The sequence below is a fragment of the Nanorana parkeri genome, unplaced genomic scaffold (assembly GCF_000935625.1).
Source record: "Nanorana parkeri isolate BGI_ZX_2015 unplaced genomic scaffold, ASM93562v1 scaffold1455, whole genome shotgun sequence".
Classification (NCBI taxonomy): domain Eukaryota; kingdom Metazoa; phylum Chordata; class Amphibia; order Anura; family Dicroglossidae; genus Nanorana; species Nanorana parkeri.
Genome location: NW_017307723.1, coordinates 236,437 through 252,710, shown reverse-complemented (window position 1 = coordinate 252,710; position 16,274 = coordinate 236,437). Strand labels below are relative to the sequence as shown.

Sequence of the window (16,274 nt, the reverse complement as noted above, 5' to 3'; positions counted from 1 at the left end):
ATGTTTCTATCATGGAGAAAACCTGTATAAATAAATGTAAAAAAATGCACTTGCATAATTATATTTATAATGTAAAATGTTATGAATGTCAGTATAAACTGTAATAATAATTATTATTACTACTTGTAATTCAGCTTTTTCTATTCCTATGGTTTCTTGTGTATATGTATATTTGGTTAATGATATAATCTCAGCACCACACTGAAAACAATGCTGTCAGTTTCTGAATCAATAATAGCAAATAATAAAACATATCAGTTAATAAAACTAAATCTAGTATAACATTTTGCAGATTAATTTAAATTTGACTACCTTGCATATATTAATTGGATGGGAAAAAAACCCTTTTCGTATGTTATCTGAAACTTTTTAACAACTACATATAAATAACATGTCAATAGGAGCAAATTAACAAAAATAAAGTCAAATAAATCAACAAATGAACCCGACAACTAACAGGGAGGAGAGTTGGCAACACAAAGTAAAGTTTTATAATTATATGTTTTTTACATCAGTATGTTGAGGTTTCACTATACAACACAGCATGTACATGTAAACATTTTAGACTTTGATTAATGACAGAATGCAGTTCCAGCAGAGCATTGTGAAAAAAAAAAAAGGGGAAAAAAAAGAATCTTAAAATAGTTCTTTCAATGTTCGGCTAACCCCTGTTGCTCTTAAAGTACCTATTCATTGGTGGTGCATGTGTTGATTTAATTATAATATCAAGATGCAGTTGTGCGTATTACAATATATATTTTTTTTTAAATATATATTTAGACATGGGATGGAGGAGAGAGCTTTCTTCTCGAACTGTGCCCTCCAAGTGCCCCATCAAGCTGGAAGAACAGATGGGGATATCCCTGTCCTCCTGACTGAAGGGTTAATGGTAAGATCTCCATATAAAGGTTTTTGAAGTTGATTAAAATCCGGGGCTTTGCATTAAACAACATCACTTCCACATGAGTTGCTGCTAATGCTGTTAAGGAAGCAGCATGGGCTTGCCCAGTGTGTGAGACCCTCCTGTACCCTATAGCCACCCACTAGGGCTGCATGATTAGCATCCTACCTGGCTCTCCGAGGAATTCCCATCATCCCCTAGTAGCTCATTCCGCACTTCGTCACTGTAGGCGATCCATGACCTTTTCTGCAAAACAAAAAAAACAAAGGGAGGTGAGAAGGGGGGGGGGAGAGTAAGTGTAAGAAAAATAAACCTTTAGAATTTAAATCTGAAGATGTACCCAACCCTGGAGAGCCCCCTAATGGATGCCGATCTGATACAATCTGCTAGGGAAGGTTTGATTCATTTGTGTCCAAAACCAGCGGGGTGATGTGGTCCTACCGAAGGCCAGACGATTCAAAAAGGTATGCCTGCTAGCAATGCAACTGTTGTTGGCGAGAGCGTTCAAAGGGAAAAACACTTGCTTAACAGCCTCCCTAGAATATTAACCTCACGCCACACAAAAGGAAAACTCGGCTGCCCAACTGGACCTGCACTGTGCACTACTGCGGCCAGGCGACCCCGCCGTCAACCGGGGACATGATTTAATTTTGAAGTGTACCTGTTGCGTACGGACAATTGAGCAGATTCTGTTCTTTAAAAAAAAGGAGAGCATCTGAAACTTGATGGCCACGTGGATTTTACAAACAACTAGATTGTAAACAGTTACTATAGGCAAAAACATAATAATTATATTATTATAGACATTATAAAGGAAGTGTTGCTCATAGATACAGAAAATAATCATACTGCTATTTTCTTCCCAATACTACTACACTGAGCGATAGTTGGATGCTGAAAACTGACCGATTCCAGTAAAATTCCAAGATAAATGTAACTAGTTGTAAATCTTCACCTCACTTCAAATAGGAACTTTGTCTTCTAACATAGAAAAAGTGCTCAGGCCTCAGCTCTCAGAGGGCAATGATACCGGCACAGATTCTATAAAATCACAGACATTCATGTACATGTCATCAAGAGTCGTCATCAATGTTTTGGTGGCCCGATAAAGGAACCCTGTACCAATTTGAAACACTGGTGATTGTGATATTTAGATACACGAGGTACTTAAATGTAATCTTAAAAATTATATTATACAGGATTTATATGGCGCCAACAGTTTGCGCAGCGCTTTACAATATAAGGAAGACATTACAATCACAATACAATTCCAGACAAGATGGTAAGGAGGGCCCTGCCCCTGAGAGCTTACAATCTAAAAGGGGAGGGGCCAGTGATACATGAGGAGGTAAAAATAACCTGAACTCTGAACAACAATGTATCTTATTTCTGTATCACTCGGCTTCCCCCCCCTCTCCTGAGATGGACTACAATCTCATGTTTAGTTTACTAATTTGTAAATTAGAGATGATTTACAAATCAATTCAGAGATGATTGGAGGATCTACAGCCGAGTGATACACAAATAAGATACATTGTTGTTCAGAGTTCAGGGACTTGGATGGATTTTTAGGATTTAACTCCGGAGTTTAGTGTCACTTTAACAGTTTCTACATTGTGGTCTACAATAAAATACTGCGGACCAACAGCAAAAAGGCAGATGCAAAAAACTAAATCTTCACTTGTGAGGTCACTTGCTGGTTGTTTTATATACAGTACTTTGTTTTAACTCCGGAGTTTAGTGTCACTTTAAAAGTGTACGTCTTCAAGAAGGTAAACTTGTGGCATTTGTCTTACTTTAGAAAAATGTAAGTTGACATCCTCATGATTTATTTTCCAGGAATGTTAGTTTTAGTCACTTCAGGTTTGACGCTGAGAACTAACCTGATAAGACGTAAATATAAATGATGAAGGAAAGTGAAGTATTGGAAATGTTAAAGTCTAAAATTACTAAGCCGTTGTTACACTCACCCGAACACCTAAACGTATCCCGCAGTGTAACGCTAAAACACAACTCCTAACCTAGACTGAGCTCCAGACACAGGGGTGACCTCTGAACCTTAACTCAACCCATATGTCTAATCTCCTCTTAAAAACGGTCATTAACCTAAACCACATTAAACTAAAAATCCCAAAAACAAACCTTTACAAGGAACCTAACCTTTAATTGCACAACTATAAAAGAATATTATCATAACAAACACAATACCATCATGTCAATAAAACCGCTCATAACATTTTAATTTTCTAATTTGTAATGAGAAAAATGTGCTAAATTAGAAAAAAAAATTTTAACACCTAATTGCTAAAAAAACTTTTTGTTTTGTGCAAAATATTTTTTGGGCAAATAATTTTTGCAATATAAAGCAAACGTTTGTTTACAGCATAATAAGAAGTATTATACAGGAGCCACTTCTCATCACTGAGGATGGTTAACAGTTGTCTATGTTCAGACATTTCTCATAAACGAGCAATTAAAAATAAAATGTATATGGATACGTTACGAAGAAGCAAACTTGTTAACACCAGAGAAGCCGCACACCTCCCACCTGACTGATGATGTTGGTTGGTAATAAATTATCAGGCTGCTTCTATTAATTAAAAATGATGACATGTCACCAAGCACCAAGTGTCCTATGACTAAGACCCCACTGGTAACATTGCCACCCAACTACCTTTACTGCATCAGCATCAGAGGGATCTCTCATATTCCCAGGAAATACCACCATGTGTGAAGGCTTCTGATGACCATCACTAGAGGTTACCAGACTTCTACGCACAAAGCCGTGTTGAGGGGGTCAGAGTTGTAACGGGGGCTAATCTCCTAGCAACTCCCCACCCCCCATCGAAAGCTGCAAGACTAATTTATTGCACAATATTTCTACAAAGTGAAGTCAATCACTAACAGATTTGCTTTGGCTTGGAGGGATCTTACAAAATGGAAAATTAAAAAGCTGTTATTATCTCTCGGTGGTCTGTAATCATGTGAGAGGCAAATGGTGAGCCGCAATATCCTAGCAATTATTCCCGTCTGCATCTAATGTTTAATAGGCGGGAGGAGAAGACCACTCGGGATGTCACACTTGAGGCACCATGTGGTCCTTCTCTGCTAGTGGAGATTCGGGGACTCTACTGGAATGAGAGATTGTCTTGGTTCTTCTAAACTATACAAGACTGGCGAAGATAAAACTACATTTATACAAAGCTCTCATAGATTAGGATTTACTTTATTTTAGAAAAACAAAAACAGTGATGATTTTACAAAGTTTTCATTCCCCTTCCATTCCACATTGTTCCACCACTGGCGCCATTAACAAACTTAAAGCTGAACTGTGGTCAGCAGTAAAAACTTGCCATTTGGGTGACCCCTTGGATGTGAATTGCTGCTTCTCTAATCCAGCGCTTGTAATGCAGAGGAATCCTTACCTTATTATTTGCTGCTAGAGGATCCTTCCTGACAGACTTGGGGTGGACGTCTGGTCCCACGCCAACGTTGTCACATACAATGCAGGGCTAGAGGCCATCAATGATCAATGCGCTGTGAGAGGCACACATTGGTTTATAGTTGGCTATTAAGGCCTTGCAATTTTGTTTCACATCTTTGGGTTCATCCGAAATCTGATCTTTAAAATTAGACCCCTCCTGCCTCCCATGCCCACAAAAAATAAAAAACTTTACTCGTATAACTCTGCAGTCACTTGACTTTCCATGGCACTTCTTCCAGGAATGGAGACTGATCTACAGATGCAGCCCGAGCCAGTTGTTGACCAGACTTGTTGCCGCTACATATTGCGTCATCATAACACTGTTGGAGTCTTCTGGAGCCTATGAGGATCCTGCCCATGTATATCCAATTGAAAGTGTCCAACCAGGCAGTGATGTGGGCACCCGGTGAAGGATCCTCCCACTTGGCAGCAGGCGTGTCATGTGACCATAGATTCTGGTAAGTTAAAGGGGCATTTTGATGCCAGGTTCACGATACCCTTATTTAGACAAGAAGTTGATTACAGTGCTACGGATCTCCCAAACCTTCTGTATTGAAGATGACATTTAGCCCTCATTTACATTGGTAACGGCCGGCCCAAACAGATCCGTGCAGCGTGCATGGCCATTTTAGGCAGCTCTCAGGAAAGACAGGTGTTGCCTGTGATTATACACAGCAGCCTGTCCTTCTCTACGGGAGTACGCAGCCATCCACGCGGGTGTCGGTACTCATACGGTGACAGGATGGATCCTGTCTGCGTCTGAGTAGGGACACCTGCATCCGTACAGACGTGCAGGTCGGGTGCGTCCGAGTAGGGACACCTGCATCCGTACAAACGTGCCGGTCGGGTGAGCATAGGGCGGCGTACGGCCATGTACTCCCATAGAGAAGGACAGGGGTTTCATACAAATCACACGCAGCGCCTGTCCTTCCTGGGAGCTGCCCGATGTGGCCGTGCACGCAGCGCGGATCTGTACGGGCCGGCCGAGGGCTTAGGCCAGGCAGGGGGAAACTCCACCTGTGTACTAAAGTCCTGAATTCCCTGAATTGGCAATTGTTAGCCAAGAATCTTCCTCTCTGTCTATTTCACCATGTTAATGTGATGAAGTTGACTTGAGCGTTGGACTGTTATCAGTTAATGCAAAACTACCAAATACATGTTTGCGCCGCCCTGGGGTTGATTTCGAAAGTATTTTTCTTGCTTAGCTTGCCGAATCTTCGTTCACATCAAACATCCTGTTGTGTGCGGCGGAATATATAGAAGCTTACCTGCTCATGACCGGGTTTGTTTGAAGCAACGCAAATTCACTAGACTTTAGTCTTTGAGCTCTAATACCGCTAGCTAAGTCAGTATTCCCGCTCATGAAACTTATAATAAACATCCAAACTTCTTTGTCACGGTAACACACTCTATAATAAGAGAACGAGATCTAACATGCAGCCAGAAATTGAGAAAAGTAAATAAAATATGTGTCAGAGAATACACACTTTATTTTAAATATTTACAATTCCAGAAAGGTTTTTTTTATAAATTATTGACTTGAGGAGGAAGAACAAAAACGCGTTGTGAATACGCTTTTCAATTGATAGGAAAAAGACAAAACTACAAAGGGAAAAAAGGAGAGAAAGAGATTGGGAAGAGAAGGAAGGAGGAGGAGAGGAAGAAGAGAGCATGAAAAAGGAGAGAGAGAGAGAGAGAGAGAGAGAGAAAGAGAGAGGCGGAAAAAGGGAGAGGCGGAAAAAGAGAGAGGCGGAAAAAGAGAGTGGGAGAAAGGGGAGGAGAGAAAGAGAAGAAAGGAAGAGAGAGAGAGAGAAGAAAAAGAGAGGACGGCAGGTCTGTGCACTTCGATCAGAGGGAGATCGGCATACTTCCAGCGGCTGACCTCCCCTCCGATCCCTGAACCTGGAAGTGGCGTGTATTACATCACTTCTGGTTTCATTGTGTCATTTCTCCGGCTGTTATAGCCAGTGAAGAAGCTGATGAGGCACGATCTTTGCTTCATCAGCTTCTTTGGGGTCCATAGGTAACATTAGGAGTCTAATAGACTTGATGTTTCCATAAATAGGACTTGTCACATCCTCTTTGCTATCACATAGGAGGCTACAGCACTGCGGTATATGTCAGAGCTATAGATTGTAAGCCCTCACGGGCAGGGCCCTCATTACCATCTTGTCTTGATTTGTATTGTGATTTTAATGTCTTCCTTATATTGCAAACTGTTGGCGCTATACAAATCCTGTATAATAATATATAAATGTGATATTAGAGTGTAAGCTCCTCTGTACAGAGACTGATGTGACTGGCTCAGTGTTCTCTGTACAGCACTGCGGTATAGGTCAGAGCTATATAAATGTGGGGATATTAGAGTGTAAGCTCCTCTGTACAGAGACTGATGTGACTGGCTCAGTGTTCTCTGTACAGCACTGCAGTAAGAAATAATTACTCATCTTTTCTCTGGCACAAAGAGCACACAAAGATCCCTCCAGTACGTCTCTGCGCACATTTCGAGGCGCTGCTTGTGAAGCATTCTCTTGCAGCACATCCCCACTCTTCAGCAGCAGAGCCGTATATTAAAAGATATTTTTTTTAAAACCCTTTAAACAGGCCATGGAATCAGAGGCGGCTTTAATTATTCATTTCATCACTATGGGAGGCTAAAACACTCGGCAGTGCGCAAGAATATCATATGGAGACTGTTTTTGTTTTGTGCCTTTTTCTCCAAAAAGCCAACAAATTGGCAGAGACTGATCAATTATAGGACTCCATTTCATTTTTTTCCTGTTTCTTAAGCATCAAAGGGAAGGGAGAAATTACGGCGGCATTCCCGGGTCAATAAAAGATAATCAGCCTGATATTAGAGTGTAAGCTCCTCTGTACAGAGACTGATGTGACTGGCTCAGTGTTCTCTGTACAGCACTGCGGTATAGGTCAGAGCTATATAAATGTGGGGATATTAGAGTGTAAGCTCCTCTGTACAGAGACTGATGTGACTGGCTCAGTGTTCTCTGTACAGCACTGCGGTATAGGTCAGAGCTATATAAATGTGGGGATATTAGAGTGTAAGCTCCTCTGTACAGAGACTGATGTGACTGGCTCAGTGTTCTCTGTACAGCACTGCAGTAAGAAATAATTACTCATCTTTTCTCTGGCACAAAGAGCACACAAAGATCCCTCCAGTACGTCTCTGCGCACATTTCGAGGCGCTGCTTGTGAAGCATTCTCTTGCAGCACATCCCCACTCTTCAGCAGCAGAGCCGTATATTAAAAGATATTTTTTTTAAAACCCTTTAAACAGGCCATGGAATCAGAGGCGGCTTTAATTATTCATTTCATCACTATGGGAGGCTAAAACACTCGGCAGTGCGCAAGAATATCATATGGAGACTGTTTTTGTTTTGTGCCTTTTTCTCCAAAAAGCCAACAAATTGGCAGAGACTGATCAATTATAGGACTCCATTTCATTTTTTTCCTGTTTCTTAAGCATCAAAGGGAAGGGAGAAATTACGGCGGCATTCCCGGGTCAATAAAAGATAATCAGCCAAAGTGTTTCAGCCGCACAATAAAAGGTAATAGCTGTGCTTCGCCAAATGAATTTTTACCTTGCTGCACAATTGCGGCAACTTCTAATGTCTGCTCAGAGGTCGCCCCCGACGGGCTGAAATTAAAAAGGACATTGTAGCTACATTAGGATGTAGCCGAATTATAAATATATTAATGAATGGAATAAAAGGAAATATTCCACCCCTGCTTCTACGATAGAGGCCATGAGACGGATGAATGCAGAAAATAAAATGTATCTAAACACACACCAGAAAAAAATGTCATATATTGCAGCTTAGCAGTGCTTCGGTGTGGTGGCCGCATTTGTTTTCTTTTCTCAGCATTTTTTGTGTGTTATTTTTACCCACCAATCCTGCCATGACCCACTCATACAGCGTAGTCACCCTAGGACAGGAAGCACAGGTTGGAGCTACAGAGTAAGACCCCCTTCTTTTCATCTTCGTAACATAAAAGGGAGGTGTTTCTGATATCAGTTCACTTCCTGTGCCTAGGTACTCCTGATAACAGTGCACTTCCTGTGCCTAGGCAGGCCTGATATCGGTTCACTTCCTGTGCCTAGATACTGCTGATATCAGTTCACTTCCTGTGCTTAGGTACTGCTGATATCAGTTCACTTCCTGTGCCTAGGCACGCCTGCTAAGGCACGTTTGTCCATAACCTTATATGCAGGAGCGTGCGACACGGAATGCACACAAGCTTGCGTCTGGGTTGGTTTCCTGGTGAGTACTGGATCATCCTTACAGCGTGTTTCTGGAGGACACTCTCAGTGCATTGGGGCTCCATAGGTTGTTTTTTGCAACTGTTAATACTGGCATAGTCTGCCCCTATGAAACCTTTCCAAGCAGAATACTACAGATATATCTGGTACCCGCTTATCTGAGTCCATCTAAGCACAGGCAAAATTACTGAGCCCTGATGATGGGGGAGCGGGCTTGGCCCCTGAAACACGTTGGGTGTTGTAGATGGTAATTTTATGAACAATGACAGGTGTGTTGCACTCTCACTGTCGGTTCAGTGCTTGTGGTCAGGGGCGGTGCTTTCACTAGGCAAACTAGGCAGCCGCCTACTGCGCAGCCTTGACCACTCACCCCCCTCACGATGGCCCCCCCGTCTATTTCAAATTGCAAAAGCAAATAGCAGGCTGGCTATTGGACCCTACCACTAAGCAGAAGAGCAGAACTTAGAGACACATGAGAGGGAAAACTACTAGGGATTTCTCTTCACTTCTAGTGGCTGCATAGCGTGCAGGGGGGCAAAGGGAGAGCAAGTATAAGCGCCCTTTAAAAGGGACCTTATTGCTTTCTTCAGCATGGGCAACAGCTTCACTTTAAAGCCCAATTTTAGCTTAATAAACTTGAAATTTCCATACATTGGTTCCCATATACTTTCCTCCAGGTGTAAAAAAAAGGGGACAGAGAGATATTTTAGCTTCTTCTTACATGGACTTTTAGCTTCACACAGAAGTGTCCCTAGCATTTTCGCTGCCTGAGGCGGCACAGGAGGGTGTGTGTAACACTGGGGTATGCTAACGGGAGGTGTGTGCCAGCCAGGGTATTCGGCTCAGCTTCTTTAACTAATGATGTCACTGGTGGCCAGGAGGTGATCGGGATGCCAGCAAGAGCATCACAGGTTGCCTGGTGATCTGTCGCCACTGAGAACTTATCGAGTTCTGCGACCGTCTGACTTCCGGTTTCGTTACAACTAAGAGGTTTGCCCAAGAAACATGATCTGCACAAGCGTCAGCCAAGGCATTGCCCTGGCCACCAGTGACATAATTACTGAGCCAATTCCTGTTTGTATGCACTCCAGCGATGGCTGCATGGCATGTCTCAGGGCGGGTTCCCTGATGGTGACAACAGTGGACCATGTCTGCATAATGTGTGTTGAAATACCCAATTGTAGTCTCGAACAGAAGACCATGTGACACTTGTAGTCTCATTCAGAAGACCATGTGACACTTGTAGTCTCATTCAGAAGACCATAGGACACTTGTAGTCTCGATCAGAAGACCATGTGACACTTGTAGTCTCATTCAGAAGACCATACGACACGTGTAGTCTCATTCAGAAGACCATACGACACTTGTAGTCTCATTCAGAAGACCATACGACACTTGTAGTCTCATTCAGAAGACCATACGACACTTGTAGTCTCGATCAGAAGACCATGTGACACTTGTAGTCTCATTCAGAAGACCATACGACACGTGTAGTCTCATTCAGAAGACCATACGACACTTGTAGTCTCATTCAGAAGACCATACGACACTTGTAGTCTCATTCAGAAGACCATGTGACACTTGTAGTCTCATTCAGAAGACCATGTGACACTTGTAGTTGCGATCAGAAGACCATGTGACACTTGTAGTCTCATTCAGAAGACCATGTGACACTTGTAGTCTCATTCAGAAGACCATGTGACACTTGTAGTCTCGCTTGGAAGACCATACGACACCTGTAGTCTCATTCAGAAGACCATGTGACACTTGTAGTCTCGATCGGAAGACCATACGACACTTGTAGTCTCGATCGGAAGACCGTACGGCACTTGTAGTCTCGATCGGAAGACCATACGACATTTGTAGTCTCGATCGGAAGACCATACGACACTTGTAGTCTCGATCGGAAGACCATACGACACTTGTAGTCTCGATCGGAAGACCATACGACACTTGTAGTCTCGATCAGAAGACCATACGACACTTGTAGTCTCGATCGGAAGACCATACGACACTTGTAGTCTCGATCAGAAGACCATACGACACTTGTAGTCTCGATCAGAAGACCATACGACACTTGTAGTCTCGATCAGAAGACCATACGACACTTGTAGTCTCCATCGGAAGACCATTTGACAGGGTGACAACACAGAATCACAACTGGGATACTAAGACAGAGCTTTGTCACCCTATAACTGGAAGTGCCTGAACAAGGACCTTCATCTTGGGGTCACCAGGAATTATTTAATATTTTAAAAAAAGAACATTCAAAATGACCTTTGAAATGACGCTAACATGTTAAAGCTTTTATGAGATTTTAGCGATCGGGGTTACACCAACAATAATACTAATTTCATTACGCCCTTCACTGCAAAAGCTTTTCCTAAGCTTACGATTACCGCTAAGTTCGGCTCGCCAGCCTTTCAACCTTTATGCCATAAACTACGTTCTTTAACTTATCGGCCCCCATCAAGGTCAAAATTAATGTACATTATAACCTCGTCCTTCCAGCCTTGTTGAGAGGAAGTCATAATGAGCTCAATTCATAATGCATTTTATAAATAGTTAATGCTTTCCATACATAAGCTACCCAGGCAAATCAAGAAATTGTCAACATTTTCTAGTCTTAGTTGTCAGTTCCTACTGTCTGCAGGAGCTTTGTGTATACGTTCTAAAGGAGAAAAAGCTTGTAATTCTGTGCATTCCTCTTGCCAGCTCGATGTGGTTTTTAAGAGATTCTGGGACCAGATGATTTTTTTTTTTCTTCCCGTTAAGATTTGTCAGATTCCGAGGAGGTGGTGGGGGGGGGCAAAAAGTTTTGAGTTCTGGCTTGTTAAGACTTGGTGTTTGTCTTATTTTACAGCTGAGTAGGTGGTATAAGGAAGAGGGGTCCGAGGTCACTGATGGAAGCCCAGTGTCTACAAACGGTTAAGGACAGTGGTCAAGTCTTCATGATGCTAACTGGCTGAGACAGCGGGACACCGGCATTATACTGACCTTTCCCGAGCACTGTCACAGGGAAGAAAAAAAAATAACGCATGCACTATTTATAGCTGGAAAAACATGATATCGGTGTTACTTACTCACATGCAATGCCAGCTGAAATGGAATGATCTACAGCATAATCTACCTGCCATGGAGTGCCACAAGTCCTCAGCTGGTTTTTTTTTTTCTTGAATAAACCTGATGCAATTACTTACAAAATGGAAAGAAAAAAAACCCCCAGTACCAATTATTTCCCGAGCTTTGGTTAATTCAATAAACATTTGCCATGCTCGGTAGTTAAAAAATTGCAGTAAGTTCACACGGGTCAAGTTAATAGAAGGGTGGAAAATCCAATGTAGGGCGATAATTACAGAGTAGACGCCTTATGGATGATTAAAGCATGAAACAGCCAAGAGAGGCGCGGGAATATAAAGGGCCAGCGACACCGAAACAGACAATAGAATATACGTCCATGAGAGAACACGTCATCACCATAAGGACACATAAAGGATACGTGCTTAAAGGGGAACCTCTGTCATACAAGACCCTTAACCAATCTGCTCCCTTCAAGTCAGAGATGAAAAATCCAGACCATGTCTTGAAGAACTTGTGTCTCAAAGAAGGTTTATGCCTTGCTGCATCAAGTTTCTCTAGGGGTGATCACCTTAAAATGGAATTGTTTAAAAGCTGGAAGGTTCAAACTAGGGATACACCAAAAATTTCGGCTGCCGAAACATATCGGCTGAAAATGGCACTTTTGGCAAAATGCCGAAAGTGTCATCTTTCAGCTGTAATAGTGGTGCATGCCTGGTTTTTCTCCTCCCCGCTGAGCACTGCTCTGTGTCCCAGCGGGGAGGAGAGAAACTGTCACAGGAGCGATGTGAGCGGGCGGCGTCTCTCCTCCCACACCACTCAGCCTCCTGTGACAGATCAGAAGAGTGGTGTGTGGGCGGAGACAGCTGCCAGCTGTCACAGGAGGCTGAGCTCTCCACCCGCACCACCCTGCCTCCTGTGACAGATCAGGAGAGCTGCGGTGTGGGGGCAAAGACAGCTGTCAGCTATCACAGGAGGCCGGGCTGGCACTGCAGGGGAGGAGTCAGCTGTCAGAGGAGATTGAGCTCTCCTCCCGCTTGCTCGGCCTCCTGTATCAAGATGGAGAGCGGGTACAAGCAGTCAGTGATCAGTGATCGCAAAGTGTTTGTAAATAAATGAGTACAGAGTATGTTTACTATATCTTAAATTATGAATGAATGGGAAGTGATCTACATCACTTCCTGTTCATTCATGATTGTGGTTATAGTAATCACACTCTGTCCTCATGTTATGAATGATCAAGAACACTCAGTATAGAGGATTCCTGTTTATTGATAACAGGGGCTGCAGAAAAAGAGATTGAGGGCTCTGTGTGTTCTCAATCTCTTTTTCTATTTTAAAAGGGAAATATCAGTGATCTGTTTAGATCCACAATTTTTCCCCCGAAGCCCCTTAAAGTAAAGTAAAAAAATATTTAATAAAAATAAAATATAACAAAATTAAAAAGTCTATAATAAAAAAAAATAAGATTTGAAAAAAAATTGAAAAGGTTAAGAAAAAAGAAAAAACTGTTTCGGTTTCAGCCTGACATTTTTTTTTTTTCATTTCGGTTTTTAAATTTTCATTCCGGTGCACCTCTAGTTCAAACTAAAGCCATTGTTTTTTGATGGCCCTTTTTGATGCTGAGATCACCTAAGTGTTCCCATATAGAAAAGGTGGAGGGTGATTAGAATGTTTACCTTGGCCATGTGTCTGTGAGCTAGGCGTGATAGGGGTGCTAAGGGCCTATTTCTGCTTCTTAAAAAATCATCTTTAGATATACTTCAGGGCCCATTCGCACCAGCTGAGTTGCCATCGGTTTTTCAACGGATGCCAACGCAAGGACATCTGAAAATGAATGGATGTGAATGGGAGCAGTTCACACCAGTGTGTTTTGCGCTGCTCTCCACTGACAAGAAAGTAGAGCAGACTTTAAATTTTTTCAGCGCAACGCAATGCAACAGACTGCTGTGAACTGCTAACGCGTTTCAACGCAAGGCAGAACCAAACCTTATCAAACCAAAAAAAGACAACCGTCCCCAAAAAAACGCAACACAACAGATGTCAACGCACTATGCAAACGCAAGTCATCGTACCTCCATTGACTGGCGTTTTTTGGCTTAGATTCCGGTGTAATTTCATCCTAAAGGCCAAATCCACTTACATCACTACCTTCCACTCCCTCTAACCTATCTAGGTCCCTCACTGACACGGTTTCTGCTGGTGGGGACCGCTGGTTCAGCACCTGCACAGTAACCATCACCAGATGGACCCTTTGACTCCCCTCAGGCCGACACCAGTAGTCTTCTGCATCTTGAGAGGACTCTTGCAATGGGAATTCTCCCAGTCACACAGGCAGTGACGTGGACACCTGGAAAAAGGACCCCAGAAGGAAGTTAGAGGAGAAGGATGATCACATGACTTTGGCTTACGGTAAGTGAAAAAGAGGACTTAGAAGGCTTTGTTTTTCGTCCCAGCTATCAGTAGGGGTGTGGGGTAAGGGTGCGGGATAGGAGGGTTTTTATTTTATCCTGGAGTTGGGCCTGAAAGTCTTGAAAGAACAGAGCTATTCACAACTGCCCACACCGGAAGAATTAAAGGGCCAGTCCACCCAAAAGGTCCCAAAGAAAAGTACAAGGAAACTTGCCCGGAAGTTGACACTCAAGTCATGTTTCTCAAAGACAGCACTCTGAAAAACATGGCGATAACTTCCTCGGTATTACGAACTTTTTAACAAAGCTTTCTGAAGCTGGTGGATCACACCTCCTTCCCTCCGACATAAAACAAGAACCGCTCGCTCTGAGATAATGGCCCGGCCGTTCAGGTGTTGAAAACAAAACGCAGGAACGTCAGGGCAGGTGCCCGCCACTTTTCTGATTAAAATATAATTAAGTATTTAGCCTAGCTCAGAGAAAACGTCTCGGTGCTTAATTGGGTTTCAGTGATCTTCGTCTAAAGCTTGATTTTCCATCACAAAGCGGGCCGACATCCAATCCTTGCTGTTAATTAAGTGCAGGGGGTCATGGGTGGATATTATTCCCAATTAAATATATATAAAGATAAGGATGAACAATGAGCCCGTTTTCACTCAAATTAAATATGGATAAAGGAGTGGAGCCATCGCCTCTGGCAACCAAATTCTAAACGTTTACCTGCAGCTCAGAAAACAATGCGACTGGTTGCTGCCTGCATCCAACACCTCCTTCACTTCTATAGTATGGAATATATTTGTCTACAGGGCAAGGGGTAAATGTTCCTTTTTGTCCAGAGGTATTGTGTAAAGGGCTTTACATGTATGATCCCGGCTCCAACTGGCTTCACCAATGGTGCCCTCAGCCTCTTTGCCCCTGCGCTCTAGCAGTCATAGACCTGCTGATGTCATCACATACAATGGAGAGACCATAGCCCTGCCTTAATACGAGAGGATGCCGAGGGACAGTCTACAAGCCAGAGCATATGACAGAGAGGTGAGCGCTGACTGCTGCGGGACTGAGGATCGGGTACGTAAAAGTCCTCTTCACAATGAAGACATAAACAATCGATTAACTCTTGCAATGCAGGAGTAGCCCCAATGCAAGGTAAGTTTTTCCCCCTATATACATGCTTTAATAACAATTTGCTCTGTGCAATATAAACAATTGTCCTTTTTATTCAAATTTTTTAAGTTTTCACAATTTTTCATCCTTTGTTCCATCACAGTGTTGCCAACTCGTCCTTCTAGCCACACTTCCTGTCTATATGCACTTGGCTGCATGGCATTTCTCAGGGTGGGTTTCCTGATGGTGACAATAGTGGACCATGTCTTTGTAACATGTGTTGAAACAGCCACATGTAGCCTCCATCAGAAGCCCAGGTGACAACATAGGAGCACAACTGGGAAACAGGAACGGGGCATTAGATGCAGGAACTGAAGTACCACACCAATTAAAATAGACCAGATACAACTTAATTCCACCAGCGTCAGGGGACAATCGAGTAGAATAGCCAAGGTGTTTTAAAATTAACTCCATTACAAAAACTAGAGGCCATCACCTAAAATTGGTGGAAAAAAAATTCCAGCACAAGGGGCGAAGGGGGTTCTTCACAGTAAGATCAGTTAGGGTCTGGAACTCACTGCCACAGGCGGCGATCTCAGCAAAGAATGTGGAATTGTTCAAGAAACTTTTGGACGATTTCTTAAGGGACCGTAATATACAGGGGTACAGGTAATATACAGGGGTACGGGTACTCCTAGAATGAGATCCTAATAGGTTGGACTTGATGGACTAATGTCTTTATTCAACCTCAAATACTATGTAACTATGTAACTATGTGTTTTGGGGGTCCAAAACCACATCCTTCATCAGGGCTTAGTGAGAGAAATCATGTATGTGGACTACAATCTCTGCAGCTTAAAATTTGTATTGAGCTGTTATGGGAAAGCTTCTGGTTTGGCTTCCTGGCAGCAACGGGGCTTTGTCACTCTATAACAGGAAGTGCCTGAACAAGGACATTCATGGCAGGGTCACCAGGGAATGTTTTAAGGAAAGCTGCAAATTAAAGTGCAATAAAGG

The 16,274-nt window shown here is 42.8% G+C and overlaps 1 protein-coding gene across 2 annotated transcripts in view; it reads right to left on the bottom strand.

Annotated features, from left to right (window-relative positions):
- Positions 1-16,274, bottom strand: part of VTI1A (vesicle transport through interaction with t-SNAREs 1A) — a 208,223-nt gene that overhangs the window by 156,301 nt on the left and 35,648 nt on the right. For both annotated transcript variants that reach the window (XM_018570109.1, XM_018570111.1), the window contains exon 4: positions 1,070-1,147. In XM_018570109.1, the coding sequence (XP_018425611.1) occupies positions 1,070-1,147 (78 nt within the window). The remainder of the gene's footprint in view (positions 1-1,069; positions 1,148-16,274) is intronic.